The 20,311-nt window shown below is 36.5% G+C and overlaps 1 protein-coding gene and 1 long non-coding RNA gene across 2 annotated transcripts in view; one reads left to right on the forward strand and one right to left on the reverse strand.

Moving 5' to 3' along the window:
• LOC127494793 (uncharacterized) overlaps nucleotides 1-3,355 on the reverse strand; it is a 77,203-nt gene extending 73,848 nt beyond the window's left edge. The window contains exon 1 of the long non-coding RNA XR_007924975.1: nucleotides 3,108-3,355. This is a non-coding gene — a long non-coding RNA (uncharacterized LOC127494793). The remainder of the gene's footprint in view (nucleotides 1-3,107) is intronic.
• Nucleotides 3,356-4,813: 1,458 nt separating this feature from the next.
• The window catches only part of npm1b (nucleophosmin 1b), a 38,904-nt gene continuing 23,406 nt past the window's right edge, over nucleotides 4,814-20,311 (forward strand). The window contains exons 1-8 of the mRNA XM_051860092.1: nucleotides 4,814-4,962; nucleotides 5,353-5,435; nucleotides 5,852-5,971; nucleotides 11,048-11,141; nucleotides 11,570-11,664; nucleotides 12,643-12,722; nucleotides 12,880-12,937; nucleotides 18,108-18,191. Coding sequence (XP_051716052.1) covers nucleotides 4,914-4,962; nucleotides 5,353-5,435; nucleotides 5,852-5,971; nucleotides 11,048-11,141; nucleotides 11,570-11,664; nucleotides 12,643-12,722; nucleotides 12,880-12,937; nucleotides 18,108-18,191 — 663 coding nt within the window. The 5' untranslated portion in view covers nucleotides 4,814-4,913. The remainder of the gene's footprint in view (nucleotides 4,963-5,352; nucleotides 5,436-5,851; nucleotides 5,972-11,047; nucleotides 11,142-11,569; nucleotides 11,665-12,642; nucleotides 12,723-12,879; nucleotides 12,938-18,107; nucleotides 18,192-20,311) is intronic.

Raw genomic sequence — 20,311 nt, forward strand, 5'->3', positions numbered from 1 at the left:
ATTTTTCTTACAAAAACGCATCGCTTTACTTCAGAAGGCCTTTAGTAACCCCCTGGAGTTGTATGGATTATGTTTATGATGGATGGATGTGATTTTTTGGGCTTCAAAATCTCGGGTACCATTCACTCCCATTATAAAGTTTGGAAGAGCCAGGATATTTCTAATATAACTCTGATTGTGTTCGGCTGAAAGAAGATAGTCATATACACCTAGGATGGCTTGAGGGTGAGTAAATCATGGGATAATTTCATTTTTGGGTGAACTAACCGTTTAATTTCAATATTTACTAATACATTATTAAAATCAAAAGTTGTATTTGTTAACATTAGTTAATGCATTGTGAACTAACAAACAATGAACAACTATTTTTTTTTTTTAACTAACATTAACAAAGATTAATAAATACTGTAACAAATGTATTGCTCGTTGTTAGTTCATGTTAGTTAATACATGTTAATGTTAACAAAAGAGACCTTACTGTAAAGCGTTACCGATTTTTTTAAATGAATACTTTTATTCAGAAAAGACGCATTAAATTGATCAAAAGTGTCAGTAAAGGCATTTTTTACATAAAATTTTTCAAATAAATGCTGTTCTTTTGAACTTTCTCTTCATCAAAGAATCCTGAAAAAAAAAATTCTAAATTTACATTACATTTATGCAAGTGACTTGCATTACATTCAAGGTGCACGTTTACATTTTTATTCTTCTTCTTTTTTTTTTTTTTTTTAAATATTATGCAGCACAGCTGTTTTCAACATTGATAATAATAAGAAATGCTTTTTGAGCAGCAAATCAGCATATTAGAATGATTTCTTAAGGATCATGTGACACTGAAGACTGGAGTAATGATGCTGAAGTTACATTTTAAAATATATTATAATAGAAAACAGTTATTTTAAATTGTAATAATATTCACAATACAATCAGTATTACTGTTTTTACTAGCCTTGGCGAGCATGAAAGACATCTTTCAAAATCATTTAAGAATAACTTACCAACCCCAAACGTTTGATTGGTATATATTTAAAAACTACCCCTAGATTTCATTAAAATTCAAGTAAAGTATAGTATATTAAGCAATCTATTGATTCTATTATAAAGTAGTTCAGTTTTTCAGTCTATACCCTAAGCAGAATGACAACGTCTGTTTTAGCCATCACACTCCTAGTTTGTTTAGCCAAGTTTGATGCCATCTCGCATGGTTAAGATCCTGTCAGTGTGAGTCGGTTGCCACGGTGACGCCTCTTCTACCCTCATTTCCTCTGTCAGTCTTGCAGGCGCTTTCATCTTCCTGTCTATTCTGCCACTGCGACGTGACTTGGCTCATTTTGCTGAAATTCCTTTCTGCCTCTGTTTTCGAAAAATCTCTATTGTGTTTGGCCACAGGTGCTCTGAGTTTCTCTTCCTCCTCGTGATGTGCCTTTATGTTTTTTTGCCCTATCTACCTGAGGGCCCTCACCTTATCCAATAAAATGTTGCCACACAAGATGAGCGAGAAGCGAGAGGTTAAAGTATCACACTTCCTATCTCACTCAATGTTCCTAGACAGGCTCCTGTTTATCTCACAGACACTACAAACCAATATGACCTATATGCCCTCCACTTCTTCATAATACGTCTACGTTTTCAGATTACATTGATGTCCAATGGTTCAAAGATCCAACAGTGCATTTTCCAAACACATACAGAAGGATAAACACAGTCCTTAAAGGGATAGGTCACCCATTTATTGTCATCATTTACTCACCCTCATGTTGTTCTAAACCTGTATGAGTTAGAAGATATTTTGAAGAATGTTTGTAACCATAATATTTTTTTTCCTACTATGGAAGTCAATGGTTACCGTCAACTGTTTGAATACCAACATTCTTCAAAATATCTTCTTTTGTGTTCAACAGAAGAAAGAAACTCATACAGGTTTAGAACAACATGAGGGTGAGTAAGTAATGACAAAATTTTCATTTTTGGGTGAACTATTCCTTTAAAGATACAAACAACTCTAACAAAGGGCTTTAGGCTGAACATACCAGAAGACAATGCACCATCCATACAATACTTCATACTCATGTCATCTTCGACAGCTCCATTTGACAGCTAATGCAAATAATAATTAGTAGAAGACTGACATATCAGCCAGTATTTGGCCATTTTGTAACTGTATCTTTTTTTTTCAAACTCCTGTCCTTCATTGAAATGGTGTGCTGAAAATAGACTGTATTGACATGCTTTATTTTTATCTTATATAGATGAAGTGATGTCTATATGTCTAGTCCCACAAAAGAATTCAATAAAAGCCAACATTTCTTTTTATCAAGCAAAGAATGGAGTACCACGGGACACTCACTATACAATTTAATGTAGCATAAAAAGGCTTTTCCACAGCATCCGTGGAACAATCTCTGCCAAATGTCGTGTCGTCAAAAGCATCGCCAAAGGAAAGCAACACACAAAAACAACTGATATACATGTGGCTTTACTGACACATCTAAATCGCTGATCTGCTCATCTGCGTCTGTGAAAATCAGATAGCTGGTTCTCTTCCAGAGAGCGATACAGGTCTGGAAAAATATTTCCGTGAAAGTGAGAAGTTGGGAAAATATCTAAGAACTGAATTTCTCATTATTATAATAAAGTACAAAAGACAGGACCCTTTAACCCTTTAAAGCCTGACATATAATATTTTTAGTATATATAGGTGTATATATATATATATATATATATATATGCTTACTAGATATCAGCACTGATCATTAAAAAACACATTTTGGTCAACAGCTTCATTAAATCCACTGGTTGAAATGACATTTCCCTGTATCATTACAAACATATGATCCATATCATGCAAGCTTTTATTAATGAACATCCACCATGCAATTTTATATCAAAAGATACACTGAAATAAAAGTTGATAAATTCCCCATAAACATGATTATAAATTTGCACTCTCCTTTTGGGGATTTGAGAAAGAATTGTTTATGTGAATGTTAAGCAAAGTGTTGACAGGGCCCAGAGACTACAGAGAGCTCTGAGATCCGACAGGCATGCATGTGTTTTGGGGTGTGTCATCAGACCGGCATGTCTTTGTGTGTATACGGGTCACTCACGTTAAAGTGCTGCCTGTTTTGAACTGTTTTCTTTCAAGATGGCCCTTTTCGCCAAGCGCCTGCATGAAGGGTGGAAGCGATTATCTTCGTCCTTTTTTATGGCTGTCACCTCTAACAAAGCAAAAAAGAAAACTTTGTTCTTGTGAATGGCAAATCAAGTAAATCCTCTGAAGAGTTTAATAAATAGTCGAAGAGCGACATTGCCTAGTGAACTACGGCCTCGTGCAGCCATGCGCGTTCGAAACGAAGCTTCAAACACTTTACGAATCTTTTGATCTTTTGAATCAATTCTTTGGAGCGTGTATTAAAACTTACTAAGTGACGTATAATTTGAGCGTTACACCATCGTTTCGAAACCAAAATTGTTATATAGTTGTAACTTATTTTAAATCAGTTTTATAATTTGTGTTCATAGAGTAGAATTTCCTTTAACTGTCTTAAAATTCCATTTGTTAAAGTGTTTACAAGATGGTTGGCAGACAAAATAAATGCTACAAATTAAAAAAAATTACTACAATTTATTAGAACTTACGGCTAATATAATAACTGATCTCTAATCAGTTTTATAATTTATGTTCATTAAAAATGGTCTAATTTAAAATTCTAATAGTTAAAGAGTTACATAATAAGTGCTATAAAGTAATAAATTACTGCATAGCATAGTACATAGACAGTTTATTTTTGATGATATTTACTAGGCTAGCCATTATTTTGCAGAACATGTCACTGAACAAATATTTGCTGCTTTTGTTGCATTTTCTTTTTAACTAGCAAATGGCTTCAGCGTGGTGCGTTCCAAGAATTTTGACACCGAAGTTTCTCCCATCACTACCTAAATGCAGTACTTTATCAGTTGTTAAGACATTCCTTCAGTCCTAATTTATTCAGTGAACTACAAAGGTATTGTGAGCGATTGTAACCGTTTTACTAACACTTGCCACTTTGTAAATCTCAACCAAAGTAACGCCCTCTTTCCAACACCCCGCCCCCTCAAGACCTGTCAGCCAACCCGACTTCACCAAACCCGGCGCGCAAAATTGACAGGCGTTTCTGACTGGCTAAAAAAGCAGGCCATTTCTGTTTATCGATTCTTGTTTTTTTCACAGAAACAGGCCTAATTTCTCAATATTGGAGTGCTAGCTGGTTTATCTGTCAGGTAGTTTAGCCTTTTTATGTATGAAAAATCACCTACAGCACCTTTATTCAACATGCAATGGTAATCTCATTGCATTTTACCCACTTAAAAAGGATATTCAACGAGAAACCCAATGGCACTTGATATTACCCATGGAAATTATTTGAATTGTTTCAGCAACACAGCAATTTTGATTGGGAAGACAATCATTGTTACTTTAACAACAACAACGATTAATAATAATAATAATAATAATAATGATAATAATAATAATAATAATAATAATAATAATAATAATGTGCCATTAATTTTATTATCTGGAATGGATTCCATTGAATCATAAATATAATCATAATACAAAATTTATCTCATTATAAAAAACAAAGTTTAATTTAGGGAAAAAACGGTTGAGCCGACAAGCAGTTTGGAGAACGGATGGATGTCTGAGCAGAGGCAAATATACCGAATATTTTATTATAGGGCGTCATCTGGCGGATAAATGAGGTATTCAAAGCAAGAAAAAGAAAACGGGCAGTTTACTTAAGCACCAAGGGTGCATGCGATTGGATGATACATCTAAAAGCCCGCCCACTGTAACACTCTCATTCGTCCGTTCAATTGTCAATCCACACGCCGGAACTACGATTAACAGGACCTTCTGTGGCGCAAAAATGGAGGATAACATTAAAGATCTCAGCCGACCTCAGATGTATTTGTTTGGTGAGCTGAAATAAAATCTCATGTTGCATAATCATATATGTGCGATGATGAAAAATATACTATCATGCAATATATTATATACATGCGTCTGCTGCAGTATTGCAGTGTAATAAACGAGTTGTGGCTAATGCAGCTAGCCTCATGCCTTTGTTTATAGCCTTTTGTTAATATAAACGTAAATGTTATTTTCATTATTATTTTAAATATATTAAGGACAAGACCCTTGGTTTTAAATATATTAAGGACCCTTTGTTTGCTATGATCTCGTGTCTACACCTTATATAAAGGAGCCGTTGTAGTATGTGGGATCCTTGAGGAGGGTTTTCCTAAAGTTTTCATCACGTTTACAACATTATTGAATAAAACACAAGTTTTGCCGTCTTCTTGTAGGTTGCTCATTGAAAGCAGATAAGAAAGAGTACAAAGTTGAGCTGGATGATGATGAGGCTGAACATCAGCTGTCACTCAAGGCGGTGAGGAAGATGAATTAATGACCTGTTATTAAAATTATTAATTGTTATTTAACTCTGAATTTTCTTACCTATTGTTAAAAAGCTTTAAAGTTCATAGTATTAAGTATCATCCTTCTTTCTAGTCATGGACAGCCCATTCTATTCTATTCTATTCTGAAGAATAACATTCTATTCTGGTCTGATCACATTCCATTTTCTTTAATCATTCTGTTCTGTAACATTGCATTCAGTTCTATAATATTATTGTAATACTATCTGTAGAATTATCTGCTTGGACTAGATCTAATGGGAATGCTGTTGTCAGTATTCATCATCATTGTGCAAATGATCCATATTATAGATGTGTTATTTGAAATAATCTCACATTAACAAAGCAGTTTCCCCTCTCATGTGCACGTCTTCACCTGTGTTCTCAGGTGTGTTTGGGTACAGAGGCGGAGGATAAATTCCACACCGTGGAGATGGAAGGATTGACTTACGATGGCAAAATGACCAAAATCACTCTCGCTGTACTGAAGCCGTCCGTTCTGCCTTCTGTAAGTGTGCTAGTCTCCATTTATGTCATGAACAGAAAACCCTATTTGTAAAGTCATTTATTTAGTCCTGAATGCATCATTCATAAATTATTCTACTGCAATTTGGCTACTGTTATTAATGCAGTGACTGTTTTTGTTGATTCCAATGTACAAACTGCGAGATATAAACTCGTAATTGCATGTTATAAAGTCAGAACTGTGAGATATAAACTCGCAATTCTGAGAAAAATAATCAGAATTATGAGTTTATATCTCGCAGTTCAGACTTTATAACTCGCAATTGCGACTTTATATCTCACAATTCTGACATTATAACATGCAATTATGAGTTTATATCTCACAGTTCTGACTTTATATCTCGCAATTCTGACATTATAACATGCAATTATGAGTTTATATCTCACAGTTCTGACTTTATATCTCGTAATTGCAAGTTTATATTTCGCAATTCTGACTGTATAACGCCAACTGAGAGTTTATATCTGTTCTGACTTTATAACTCGCAATTGCAAGTTTATATCTCACAATTCTGACGTTATAACGCCAATTGAGAATTTATATCTCAGTTCTGACTTTATATCATGCAATTCTGAGAAAAAAAGTCAGAATTGAGAAATGTAAACTTGCAATTGTGGAAAAAAAGGGCAGAATTGTGAGATAAAAAGTCACAATTACCTTTTTTATCTTTTATTTAGTGGCAGAAACAAGCTTTCATAAGTTGTGTATAATTCATTTTGTAAAATAAAAGAGAAAATATGGTAACACTTTACAATAAGGTTTCATTTGTTAACATTTACTACATAAGTTAACATGAACTAACAATGAAAAGACTTGTAAATAATTTATTAATCTTAGTTCGTGTTAATTTCAAATTATTATTCAAATAAAAGTTGAATCTGTTAATATTATTATTTAATGGACCTAAGCTAACATGAACTAACAATTAACAGTTGTATTTTTATTAACTAACATTAACAAAGGTTAATAAGTACTGCAAAAGCTGTATTGCTCATTGTTATTTAATGGATTACCTTGCGTTAACTAATATTGGATCATATTCTAAGGTTTTACTGAAACAGCCAAGTGTTATTATGCCCTCAATAACACTTTGAATGTGGATTTATACTGTGGAGGGATGCCTGTTATGGGTGTTTTATGGTATTGGAAGAATGTGTCTAATAAAAATTCCAGCTGTGCCGAGGCTGGTCAAGTTGTGATTGACAGATTGTTTATGGAAGGGGCTGGGCCATTGTTGCATCATAAGGACAGCAGGCACAAGCTCTCCATGACATCAGCACATATTCGCCTCTGTTTTATATCAGCTATGGAAAACATGAGCATTTCCAAAGAACTGGGAGGAATCTATGTTTTATGGCTCAGTACGAACAGAACGCAGAGTTTGCAACTCTATTTGTGTTCAGATAGATCCCAACTGCTGGTATGATTATCACGGTGGGTGGAGTTTCAGGAATATTAATGTTGGCGTTTTGACCTTCTTCACACCTTGTGGTCATTGAGTTTAGTGCATAACTGCTGTTTTGTCCATTTTTTTTTGTGTGTGTGTGTGTGTGTGTGTGTGTAATTTTGACCCTGTCTGTAAGATCTTGGATTTTATTCAGTTTATTCAATCACCAAAATTAGAAAACGCCCCAGGATATTTGACTCAAAAAAGAGTCAAGCAATAATTGTACCTTAATTACAAGGTTTTGTCTTGATTGCTTGGGAGACAATCAACTCATCAGTCAGCGTTTATGTTGAAATAGATCATCTGAGATGATTTTGGACGTGAGGGATTGCTCGCCATTCAGCGTAATTGCAACAGTTACATAGCTGTCATTTAAAGCATTAAGCAGACCATCGCGCCCTCAGCTGTTTACATCTGGTTGCCATCGATTCAAGTGCTGTTGCCTGGTGCGGTGGAATGTTCATTCAGAAGTTTTGGCCGTGGCTTGTATTTCACGAGTTGCGCAATTGTGTACTGATGTTTAGCTGTAGGCCTGTTTTAGATGTACTGGCATGGAATGATCGGGACGGCTCCCAGTTCTGAATTCTTTCTGGGAAACAAATTTTGTTTGGTTGTTTGTGGTGGGAATCATTAATCATCTGATTTTGCACAAAATTGCCAGATAAACAACACGTAGCCTTGCTTAGTAGTACACAGGGTTCCCGTGGATCCTTAAAAAGTCTTAAATTAGATCTTTAAAATTTAAGGCCAAAAAAGTCTTAAAAAGTCTTATTTTTACTAATGAGAGGTTTTAAATTTTAGATGACACTTTGACTTAGACATATCAAACAAATCATTTGCCAAATTAAAACTATTATATTAGCATACATATTATTTTTTCTTTGTGGATTTGCTTGTTCACGTGACAATTTGCGGGCCTCGCGGCATTTACGACAGCGTGTAACATACTATTTCCTGCATGCAAAATGAAGAGAAAGCAGAAGAAAATGGGTAAATGTCAGTTCAGTAACAGTTGCAAGTTCATTCTTTATGTGCGTAGGGGTGTGTTATAAGCATAGTCTATATGATATCGTAATTATTGTTTTAACGATGTGCGAGCTGACATTGAGTTTGTACTGTGCTATTATTCTAACTGAATTTAATTTGAATGTTAGAATTTGACATAAAATATCCAATAAGTTTAGAAAAATGCACTTGTGTAGGTAAAAATGGAAATCAAATTAAGGTGGCAAATACTGCCCCTTAATAAAAATGTTAATTTCTGTTACTGCTGTAAACTAACCACCGCACAGAACAAAAATGTCTTCGCAGTCCACAACAGACATAAGCCAGCCATGGTACCAACACAAAAACACACTCAGAAAAATATAATCCAAATATTATCAACAAACTTTGAAACTTTTGAAACAACTTTAAAAATATCGAGATAAAATTTTTGGTCAATATTGCCCACCCTTAATGTATAGTAATAATTTTTATTTCTTCAGTTCTTAAAAAGGTCTTAAAAAGCCTTAAATTTGACTTTAAAAAATGTGCAGCAACCCTGGTACATGTTTTAAGATTCAATCAGTTGCATTACCGTTTAAAAGTTTGGGTAAGGTTTTAAAATGTTTTTTAAATAGGCTAAGTATTTAATGCTCAGAGAGGCTACATTTATTTCAAAATACAGAAGAATAAAAATGAATTAAATAGTAGGGCTGTCACGATTCCTCGATTAAATTCGAGGACTCGATTTTAAAAAATCCCCATGCCGATTAACCGGAAAAATACTGGAACTGGAGCATCTCCAAAACTGCAGCTCTTGTAAGGTTTGCCTAGTCTGCAGTGGTCAGTATCTATCAGAAGTGGTCCAAGGAAGGAACAGTGGGGAACTGGCGACAGGGTCATGGGCGGCCAAGGTTCATTGATGCACGTGGGGAGTGAAGGCTGGCCCGTGTGGTCCGATCCAACAGACGAGCTGCTGTAGCTCAAATTGCTCAAGAAGTTAATGCTGGTTCTGATAGAAAGGTGTCAGAATACACAGTGCATCGCAGTTTGTTGCGTATGGGGCTGCATAGCCGCAGATCAGTCAGGGTGCCCATGCTGACCCGTCCACCGCCAAAAGTGCCAACAGTGGGCACGTGAGCATCAGAACTGGACCACGGAGCAATGGAAGAAGGTGGCCTGGTCTGATGAATCATGTTTTCTTTTACATCACATGGATGGCCGGGTGCGTGTGTGTCTGGGGAACACATGGCACCAGGATGCACTATGGGAGGAAGGCAAGCTAGTGGAGGCAGTGTGATGCTTTGGGTAATGTTCTGCTGGGAAACCTTGGGTCCTGCCATCCATGTTGATGTTACTTTGACACGATCCATGGAGGCCCCACCTCGCAACTTACAGGACTTAAAGGATCTGCTGCTAACATCTTGGTGTCAGATACCACGGCACACCTTCAGGGGTCTAGTGGAGTCCATGTCTTGACGGGTCAGGGCTATTTTGGCAGCAAAACGGGGACCAACACAATATTAGGAAGGTGGTCATAATGTTATGTCTGATCGGTGTAAAAATCTACACCAACACAGGAGAATACATCAATATTTTCTAAATATGCAAACTGTTCATCGCGATTTCAAAATAAAAGCTCGTTCTGAGTTGGCATGTTTTGATGTCCACATATTCTTGTTTATTTGAACTAAATGTTATTTCCTATTATTATTATTATATATGGATTTTTAATTTAAAAGGCTTAGGTCAGTCTTTATTACAAAAAAATCTGATTACTCAATTAATCGTCAAAATAATCGACCGATTACACGGTTACCAAAATAATCACTAGTAACAGCCCTAAAAAAATAGTCATATTGTGAAATATTATTACAATTTAAAATAACTTTAAATAAATTTAAAAATGTGTTTTTAAAAATGTATTGTTGTTATGGCAAACTAAGCTAAATTTTCGGCAGCCATTACTCCAGTCTTCAATGTCAAGTGATCCTTCAGAAATCATTCTAAGGTTGTGTTCTCTGTTAGTGGGATTATTTGATTAGGTGTGAACGCTGCCATGTGAACCCTGGTGCGCACCTGAAAAGCAGACCGAGACCCACATTTTCAGGGAGTCTTGGTCTGCTTCCAAACGAATTCTAATATGCATGCAACATGGACTAAAGACGTCTAAACGAACCAAAAACAGGAAGTGATGTCACAACATGCAACCCTAAAAAGGACAGAATGCTCAAGCATACCTGCTTAATATTTTTTGTAGAAACTGAAACATTTTTTTCAGGACACTTTGATGAATAGAAAGTTCAAAAGAACAGCATTTAGTTCAAAATGGAAGTCATTTGTTACATTATGAATGTCTTTACTGTCACTTTTGATCAATTTAAGGCTTCCCTGGCCTTTCTGAATTGAATAAAGAATTTATTAAAAAAAACTTTCTGACCTCAAACTTTTGAACAGTAGTGTAGATAGTAGACAGCAAGGCAGCTCACTAGGGTTTGGAACAGATCCTCGATGTGGTAAGTTCAAGATGTTTGATGTCAGTCTGTGGACTGTTTTCTTTGTGTTCTAAAAGTAGATAATAATTCAAACTTTTTTCTATTGTCTGTATGTCTGCATTTTCCCTCTAGCTAAGTCTGGGAGGTTTTGAGGTCACGCCTCCTGTGTCCTTTCGTCTGCGGTCTGGAGGGGGGCCAGTCTACATCAGCGGTCAGCATTTCGTCAGTGAGTACCTCTCGTCTTTCCTCATTTCTTAGGGCTGAACATGACTACTCAAAACAGAGAGTTCAGGAAGACCATTTCCCAGGTGTGTCTTTTGCATCTGTTGTTTACTCTCCTCTCTGATGGAATGTTTCTCTGTACCTGTTGTGATGTCCAAGGGACTAATCCGGCCTTCCTAGAGGGCCCTGCACTCTCCATACGGACTCAGAATGAATTAACCAGCACCATGTGACACCATTTGCGCGGATATAATGGCTTCCATATGTTTGCACAGGCTGTTCAGACAGTTTAAGCTTGTCAGTTGTATTCTCAGGATATTAAACAAGTGCAGCACTTACATATGTCAGTCTGGTTTTGTCATATGAACCTGTGAATTTGTATTTATTCGAACCAGTTATTGATGTCTGGAGATCTCTGTGGGTTTTTTTCAGGTGTAAAGGAGTCAGATGATGAGGATGAGGAAGAAGAGAATAACACATCACCAGTGAAGAGACCATCCAACATGACCCTCACAAAAGTGCCTCAGGTGATTTGTTTTTAATCTCACTTTAAATTTAATTAATTAAAACTAGTAAATTATGATTGTTTTTCGTGCAATAAACTTTAGCCACTTTTCCACCGAAATTACCTGGAACAATTTGCTAATTTTGCACTGCGTGTCTTTAGTAAATCCCAACAGTAGTTTTTTACTGCCAAAAGAGGGTTTGCGCTGGCACAAGCTGTTAATAAATCTGGCCCTTAATATCTTAAGTCATATTGTTTCTCAAGTAAATGTATCTTGATTTAAGAATGTTTAGATATTTGTACTGGAAAAAAGACAAAAATACTGAGTCTTTCTTTTTTTCTTAAGAAATGAAAAGGGTTTAACTAGGTGTCCAGAAAACTGTGAGGTTACCATGTTGACTTTCATGGAATCTCAATAAAGAGACACATTGTTCAATACACACTTAATCCTCTAGATAAGTGTCTGAGACAAGCAACAGCTTGTCATCAATGTGATACTCAGAGAGTCTGTTTGAAATCTTTTGTCAGAATGTTGAAATGATCCCAGAATTCTTATTGAAGCAATAAGCCATGAGAGGCTGTCACTTACACTGATTTTACTAGGGTTTAGGAGTGTTGTTGTGATTTATTCACAATAAAATTACTGTAATGCACAGCCTTTAATGGTTTATTGGTTTTTATAAATGCTGACAACTGCAAGATAAGGCACAAATGAATGCATTAATGGTGAATTATGTAGTTTCTGTCACACTAGTGGCACTTAGTGGAATTGCAAAAATACTTTGCAAACTTTAAATTTTTTTCTTTTCAGCATCTGCCATCTCACAAATATCTTTCATACTTCACCTTTAATATATTTTTAAAATAATATAGTATGATTATTCTTGCCTCTAGCAGTTCACCACTCTCTTCCAAATTTTCAGTGGCAGAACTCTCAGCTTTATTAAAAAAATATATATACTTTCTTCTTTTTCCAATGATGGTGTTCTGTCTTTTTTAGAAAAAGCTGAAAATGGACTCTGACGAAGATGAGGATGAGGACAGCGAGGAAGATGATGATGACGACGATGATGATGAAGAGTGAGAACTCTAGTTTGTTCAGTTATAACTTGTGCTTTTAAAAAAGGTTTTTACACTCTCAGTGAACCAGATTTCACTTTGAGGGGGATCATTTTTATTTTTATTCTTTGATAAAAGTCAAAGAAACGTCTGCATTTCTATCTGTTTTTCTTTTTAGGGACGACGACAAAGAAGAAAAGACAGTTAAAAAGAGCCCCATCAAAACCCCTCAAAAAGTAAGTCTTGCTGTTCATAGAATCAGGAAAGAGGAAATGCTGTGTATTACACGACCTATCAAAAATTTGTGGTCGGTAAGGTTTTTAGTATTTTTTTTAAATCTCTTCTGCTCACCAAAGCTGCATTTATTTGATCAAAGATACAGTAAATCCAGTAATATTGTGAAATATTATTACAATTTAAAATTACTGTTTTCTATCTGAATATATATTTTAAATGTAATTTATTCCTGTGATCCAAGCTGAATTTTCAGCATCAGTACTCCAGTCTTCAGTGTCACATGATCCTTCAGAAATCATTCTAATATGCTGATTTGCTGCTCGAAGAAACATTTCTTATTATTATCAATGTTAAAAACACTTTTTGTTGCTTTAATTTGTCTTTCAGAATTCCGATAAATAGAAAGTTCAAAAGAACAGCATTTATTTGCCTTTCTTTTGTAACATTATAAATGTCTTCTGATCAATTTAATGCATCTTTGCTGAATAAAAGTATTAATTAAAAAAAAAAAAGTCTTACTGACCCCAAACTTTTGAACAGTATTGTGTTACATTGCTGCATGTTACCACTGCTGTCTTGAATGAATTCAAATAAACAACAGATTGACCAGCAGGTGCCAGTCTCTGCCTGAGAGAGAGAGAGAGAGGAAGTTACCCCCATCACATTCATCAGCACCTGTGATTATCCCATCAGCTTATAGAGCACTTTACGTTCTGTCTGTCTCTTCAAATAACACGTATTCTTTCTCTCTCATGTCACATTTATAAAACCTTAGTGTCTTCTGTCATCTTTATCATGCCTTGTTTGCATCCTTTCCTCATCTGTCTGTTTTCATAGACACCTTCTTTCAGTCTGGAGCATAATGATCACATGTACACAGTGTGACTTCACCTCTCTACCCGTCACTTGCTCTCTATCTCTCCCTCTACCTCTTTTACATGTGTTGACAACTGCAGAGTATGTGGCACTTTTATCTGCTGTGAAGAATCTGATATAAAAGGAATGATGGAAGGAGTCAGTGAAAATGCTTTATATAATTTGATAAAAAAAAAAAAAAAGGAAGGAAAAAAGTACTGAGCTGTACCAAATGACCAAAAACTAAGTTCTAAGAATTTTTTCCTTAAAGTCCAGACTTTTGACAATTGGTTTATTTGGGCTAAGAACCACACCAGACAGGTTTTTTTGTTGTTTGTTTTACATGTCAGAGGTAAATAATGAAATATCATAAAATAATAATTATTATCATTATAGAATTAAATAATGAATAATGCTATTGTGATCGTAGACCTGCATAAGCAGTAGCAAAGTAGTGCCTCAATCAAGTAGCTCAGATCTTTTTATTAAAAGGGTATATAAGTAAAAATTAGTTTTGGTCAGAAAATGAATATGAATAACGGGTGCCACGAGGTCTTGCAATTTTGCCATGACTGGGCGTGAGGGTGAAATTAGGATAGAATATGCCACCGCTATGTTTACCTCCACTGTTGTTTAGCTTTTTATAGAAATAAAAAACAATTTAATTCAGTTCCCACACAAGCTGCAGAGTTCACTGATCATGTGACGAGAGTAAGTGACGAGATGACTGACAAGACCATAGCGTAGGATTCGTTGCGCAACAGAACCTAAGCATCTGACAAATGTCTTATCTTGTAGAATGAGCGCTCAGCATTGCCGCTCGCATAGGCGCGAATGCTTTCATTCAGCATAATCCTTTCATTCAGCAGGGATGCATTAAATTGATCAAAAGTGACAGTAAAGACAATAAAGAATTTATGATGTTACAAAAGATTTCTATTTCAAAATAATCATGGTTTCCTCACAAATATTAAGCAGCACAACTGTTTTCAACATTGATAATAATAAGTTTTCTTGTTTCTTGAGAAGCAAATCAGCATATTAGAATGATTTCTGAAGGATCATGTGACACTGAAGAATGGAGCAATGCTGAAAATTCAGCTTTGATCAAAGGAATAAATTACATTTTACAGTAATCACAATAGTAAACAGCTATAATATTAGTTCACAATACTGTATTATTGATCAAATAAATGCATCCTTAGAGAGGTTCATAAAAATATCAAAAACATAATAAAACTTTCTGAATCCAAGCTTTTGAATGGTAGTTAATATCACGATTGAAACTATTTATGCACCATTAAAACTCGGGAACTGAACTGAAATCGACTACCCTAATAAAACCCAATAACCCTGCTGTGTATTTAAGTGTTTGAAAGAGCGTGACAGTGTGTTTTTGTATGTGTGTTTAGAGATCAAAGCAGGTACATACCTGCTCTGTGAGGACTGATTCCTGCCCTGAGGGGGAATGACAGACGAGCACTTCTGTCACACACTCCACATCCCCTCTGATCCCTCCGTCCTGAATGCTTTCTTCTCTTCTCGCAGCTTTTCAGTCTCTCACTCTCTTTATTTAGCCATCTCCAGCTCTACCTCTGTCCCATCAGGCCTTTAAATTGTTAATTCGTTCACTGTTCATTTTGCTGGAAACCTTTTCTTCAAACTCTGTATAAAAAGCATTATTAAGTTAGTGTTCAAATCACACATTATAAAAGAGAAAAGTGGGCTGATACATCTTTTCATAAATAAATTATAATGCATGCTTATTCATGTTTGTGCCTTTATTATATAATGAATAGGTATGCTAGACCAGTGTTTGCAACCATTTTGCCATGATAAGTAAAAAATCCCACGGCTCTCCACTATGCACTAAAACAACAAAACTGCACAAACATGCATTGCTTCAAATGGCGTATCAAGAAATTATAGTGCTCACATTTAATTTAATGTGAAACTTGAGATTAAGTCGGGTATGAAAACAATAAAGTAATTTATACGAAGCTATATGATGTTTTTGGTGATGATGATGATGATGATGATAAAACATAGCTAGTAACGTATAGCTAATATATCGTCGCTGTCAGGCGGAAACCTCGTATTTAAAAAAAAAAATAATAATAATTAAACATCAAAGTTGGTATTGTGGCTTTATATATGTCAAACACGTGCATGTGTCATCATAATACCATTTTATGAAAATCAAGCTCAGATGACCAGCGAATGACAGATATGCGTTTTGTCATTAGAACGGCCGCCTCTGAGGCAGTAAGTTCATCGCATTACGTTTTCATCAACTTACAGGTTATACATTTTATTGTAGCTATATGAGCTCTCAGTTTTTTCTTGTTGCTGAATACATTTGGACAAAATCTCATCATGTAACAGATGAAGCGGGATATTTAAAACAGTACTGGCTACGGCAAATACCAGACTGAGACTCTTCTCCGCTCTTTAAATACAAAAAAAACATTAGCCGTTATAGACATAGTGTTTCTTGAGTAAAGAAAACGCTGTACATATTCAAACATAAGTTCTTTATTTACCTTTGCTTTGCAAACAAGCAGAGATCTCCAAACTGCGTGCAGACCGCGACACTTCATTCACGCTAGAGGCGGGGCGGAGTTATGAGATTTGACTGACAGTTTGAGGAGCCAATGGAGTTACGAGGTTTAGTCACAGCCTCTTTCGATCCTTTTCATTGGTTAAATATTTGTAGAACCCACATACAGGCGTAAAGGATGACCAGTAGCATTGATTTTTAAAAATATAATAAAAACAAAAATGACAAAATTTAGAGATACAAGGTTTCCGTCTGACATCGACGACATAATCTTAATTGTATAGCATTAATTTAATTTAATTTGGCATTTTTTAGCATTTGGTAATTTTCCACGGCACACCGGACAACCTGTCGCGGCACACTAACGTTAGTTGGGAAACACTGTACTAGACTGTACTATACTGTATATTATGTATAGGTACTATATTGTACTATAACTTTGTTTCTGTGAATAATTATAACCATATTATTAGATAAAAGTCTCTCTCTCTCTCTCTCTCTCTCGCTATACAAATTAAATATTGCTTCATTGGCATGACTGTAAATAATACAATATTGCCAAAGCTTGGAATATGTGTACATAAAATAATAATAAAAAGAGGGTTAGTTCACCCAAAAATGAAAATAATGTCATTTATTACTCACCCTCATGCCGTTCCACACCCGTAAGACCTTCGTTCATCTTCGATACACAAATTAAGATATTTTTGTTGAAATCCGATGGCTCAGTGAGGCCTCCATAGCCAGCAATGACATTTCCTCTCTCAAGATCCATTAATGTACTAAAAACATATTTAAATCAGTTCATGTGAGTACAGTGGTTCAATATTGATATTATAAAGCAACGAGAATATTTTTGGTGCGCCAAAAAACAAAACAAAGCGTTATGAATCAGCGTGTCGAATCAGCGGTTCGGCGCGCCAAAGTCACGTGATTTCAGCAGTTTGGCGGTTTGATACGCGATCCGAATCATGATTCGACACGCAGATGAAGCTTAATGAAGCAGTGTTTTGAAATCGGCCATCACTATATTTTGGCGCACCAAAAATATTCTCGTCGCTTTATATTAAAATTGAACCACTGTACTCACATGAACTCATTTAAATATGTTTTTAGTACATTAATTTATCTTGAGAGAAGAAATGTCATTGCTGGCTATGCAGGCCTCACTGAGCCATCGGATTTCAACAAAAATATCATAATTTGTGTTCCGAAGATTAATGAAGGTCTTACGGGTGTGGAACGGCATGAGGGTGAGTAATAAATGACATTATTTTCATTTTTGGTGAACTAACCCTTTAAACTTAAATAAACTGTGTAACAAATTAGAACATGATTTATATACAGACACATACACACATATATTGGGTTCATGGAAAGTGTAAACTCTCCCATCCAGATTTCTTTATTTCATCCTTTCGTTTACTCGTCTTTATGTTATAGAGCTATGATACTGTCCTGTGGTCCCTTCAGGCCATGACTAAACAGGCTACGCTTTCTACAAATTACTGCTCTCTTTCATCACGGCTCTTTGACAGCCCGACTGAAAAAAACATCCGAGAAGTGTATTGTGTTACATCACTGAAGAGCAAAGCCGTCAGAATCACTCAATTCACAAACATTATCTGCTGTTATGATTCTAACACTGAGCATGACAGGTGACTGGAGCAGCTCTGTCTTTGACACGTGTTAAATATTTTCTCTGCTCATTTTAACCTGGGATTGCAATGTCTTTCTCTCTGTCATTTTTCCAGACCCCAGAGAAGAAGAAAAGTGCAGATAAGCAGAACGGCTCTCCAGACAAGAAAGCGGAGGCATCAGGGAAGCCCCAAAATCAGGTAAGTAGTTTAAAGTTATTTACTTTGGAAAAAAAGAAAGCAACACTGCTGCATAAATGTGGGTGGTATGACCAAAATCTTCAAATCAGTGATTCTTTGAGACATTTTATTTCATGGTGATGGTATAATATCACAATACAGTCATTTATTTTGACAAGTACAAGTTCTGATGTACATTCAAAGACATTTTACGGTCATACAGTATATACCGTACTGCACAGATCTACTTCAGGATAAGTTAATTTGGGTCAGGAGCCGTCTGGGTTTCAGGTTTTGGTATTCAGTCCACATCCCATTTCCAAATTGCCAAGCCGTGCCAACCAAAAGCCAAGGTCTACCGTTGAATGCCAGAGGTAATTCTTACCAAACGTCCAGGTGCAGTTTAGAACGCCGACGACATGGCAGCCTCACAGAGAAAACCACGGGATAATGAGACGGCCTGTCTTTGTTTACGATCAACCAACACCGCCAAAAGCAAAATGTGAATTAGACCAGCAGTACCCCTAAAGATAAATGTGTGCAACAGCATTCAAAACTCCAGCTGTGATTAGCTGAAAACCGCCCAGTCTTGGGAGGACACGACGATCCCAAAGCCATTATTTCAGTATCTTTTTTTGGAGTGAGTGCACTTAATACACTTTTAATAATCAAGCGTATTTGAGAAAAACATCTTGACATTCAAAGGTTTTCTTTTAGGTCATGGAAAGGGACATCGTATTTTTCCCATGCAAGGAAATGGTGAAGCACTCTTAACTAGCTGCTGGTGGCAACAATCCCAAAACGTCCAATTTGAAGGGTCATTTGTGGTCTGCTTTAAAACAACAAACTACTCTCAAAGCCACGGCCTTCTGGCAGGGTGACCGATGTTGGGAATTTGAAATGCATTCACCAGACTTTCTTCTAATCACATTTTTTTCCTCCTTTGACCGGTGCACACGCAGTTGTATGGGGTTAAATTTTCTTTGAAGTAGATTTTTTCACCATAATTGTGGTGCTGAATCAGAAAGACACAGGAGCAGGAACGCTACGCACAGTGAGGGTTCTTCAAAGACATGCACAGAGGTAACGGTCATCCAGTTGGAACAAAAGAACACTCTGAACTTGAGAGAGAAGTTGAGCGCAACCATTGGGAAGTAAAAATCTCATTGAATTTCTCCATACATTTTTTCTCTCTCTCTCTCTCTCATATATATATATATATATATATATATATATATATATATATATATACACATATATACACACACCGATCAGGCATAACATTATGAGCACTGACAAGTAAAGTGAATAACACTGATTATCTCTTCATCATGGCACCTGTTAGTGGGTGGGATATATTAAGCAGCAAGTGAACATTTTGTCCTCAAAGTTCATGCGTTAGAAGCAGGAAAAATAGGCGAGCGTAAGGATTTGAGTGAGTTTGACAAGGGCCAAATTGTGATGGCTAGACGACTGGGTCAGAGCATCTCCAAAACTGCAGCTCTTGTGGGGTGTTCCCGGTCTGCAGTGGTCAGTATCTATCAGAAGTGGTCGAAGGAAGGAACAGTGGTGAACCGGCGACAGGGTCATGGGCGGCCAAGGTTCATTGATGCACGTGGGGAGCGAAGGCTGGCCCGTGTGGTCCGATCCAACAGACGAGCTGCTGTAGCTCAAATTGCTCAAGAAGTTAATGCTGGTTCTGACAGAAAGGTGTCAGAATACACAGTGCAACACAGTTTGTTGCATATGGGGCTGGATAGCCGCAGATCAGTCAGGGTGCCCATGCTGACCCCTGTCCACCGCCGAAAGCGCCAACAGTGGGCACGTGAGCATCAGAACTGGACCACGGAGCAATGGAAGAAGGTGGCCTGGTCTGATTAATCACGTTTTCTTTTACATCACGTGGATGGCCGGGTGCGTGTACGTTGCTTACCTGGGGAACACATGGCACCAGGATGCACTATAGGAAGAAGGCAAGCCGTCGGAGGCAGTGTGATGCTTTGGGTAATGTTCTGCTGGGAAACCTTGGGTTCTGCCATCCATGTGGATGTTACTTTGACTCGTACCACCTACCTAAGCATTGTTGCAGACCATGAACACCCTTTCATGGAAATGGTATTCCCTGGTGGCTGTGGCCTCTT

This window comes from Ctenopharyngodon idella, chromosome 14 (assembly GCF_019924925.1).
Source record: "Ctenopharyngodon idella isolate HZGC_01 chromosome 14, HZGC01, whole genome shotgun sequence".
Lineage (NCBI taxonomy): Eukaryota > Metazoa > Chordata > Actinopteri > Cypriniformes > Xenocyprididae > Ctenopharyngodon > Ctenopharyngodon idella.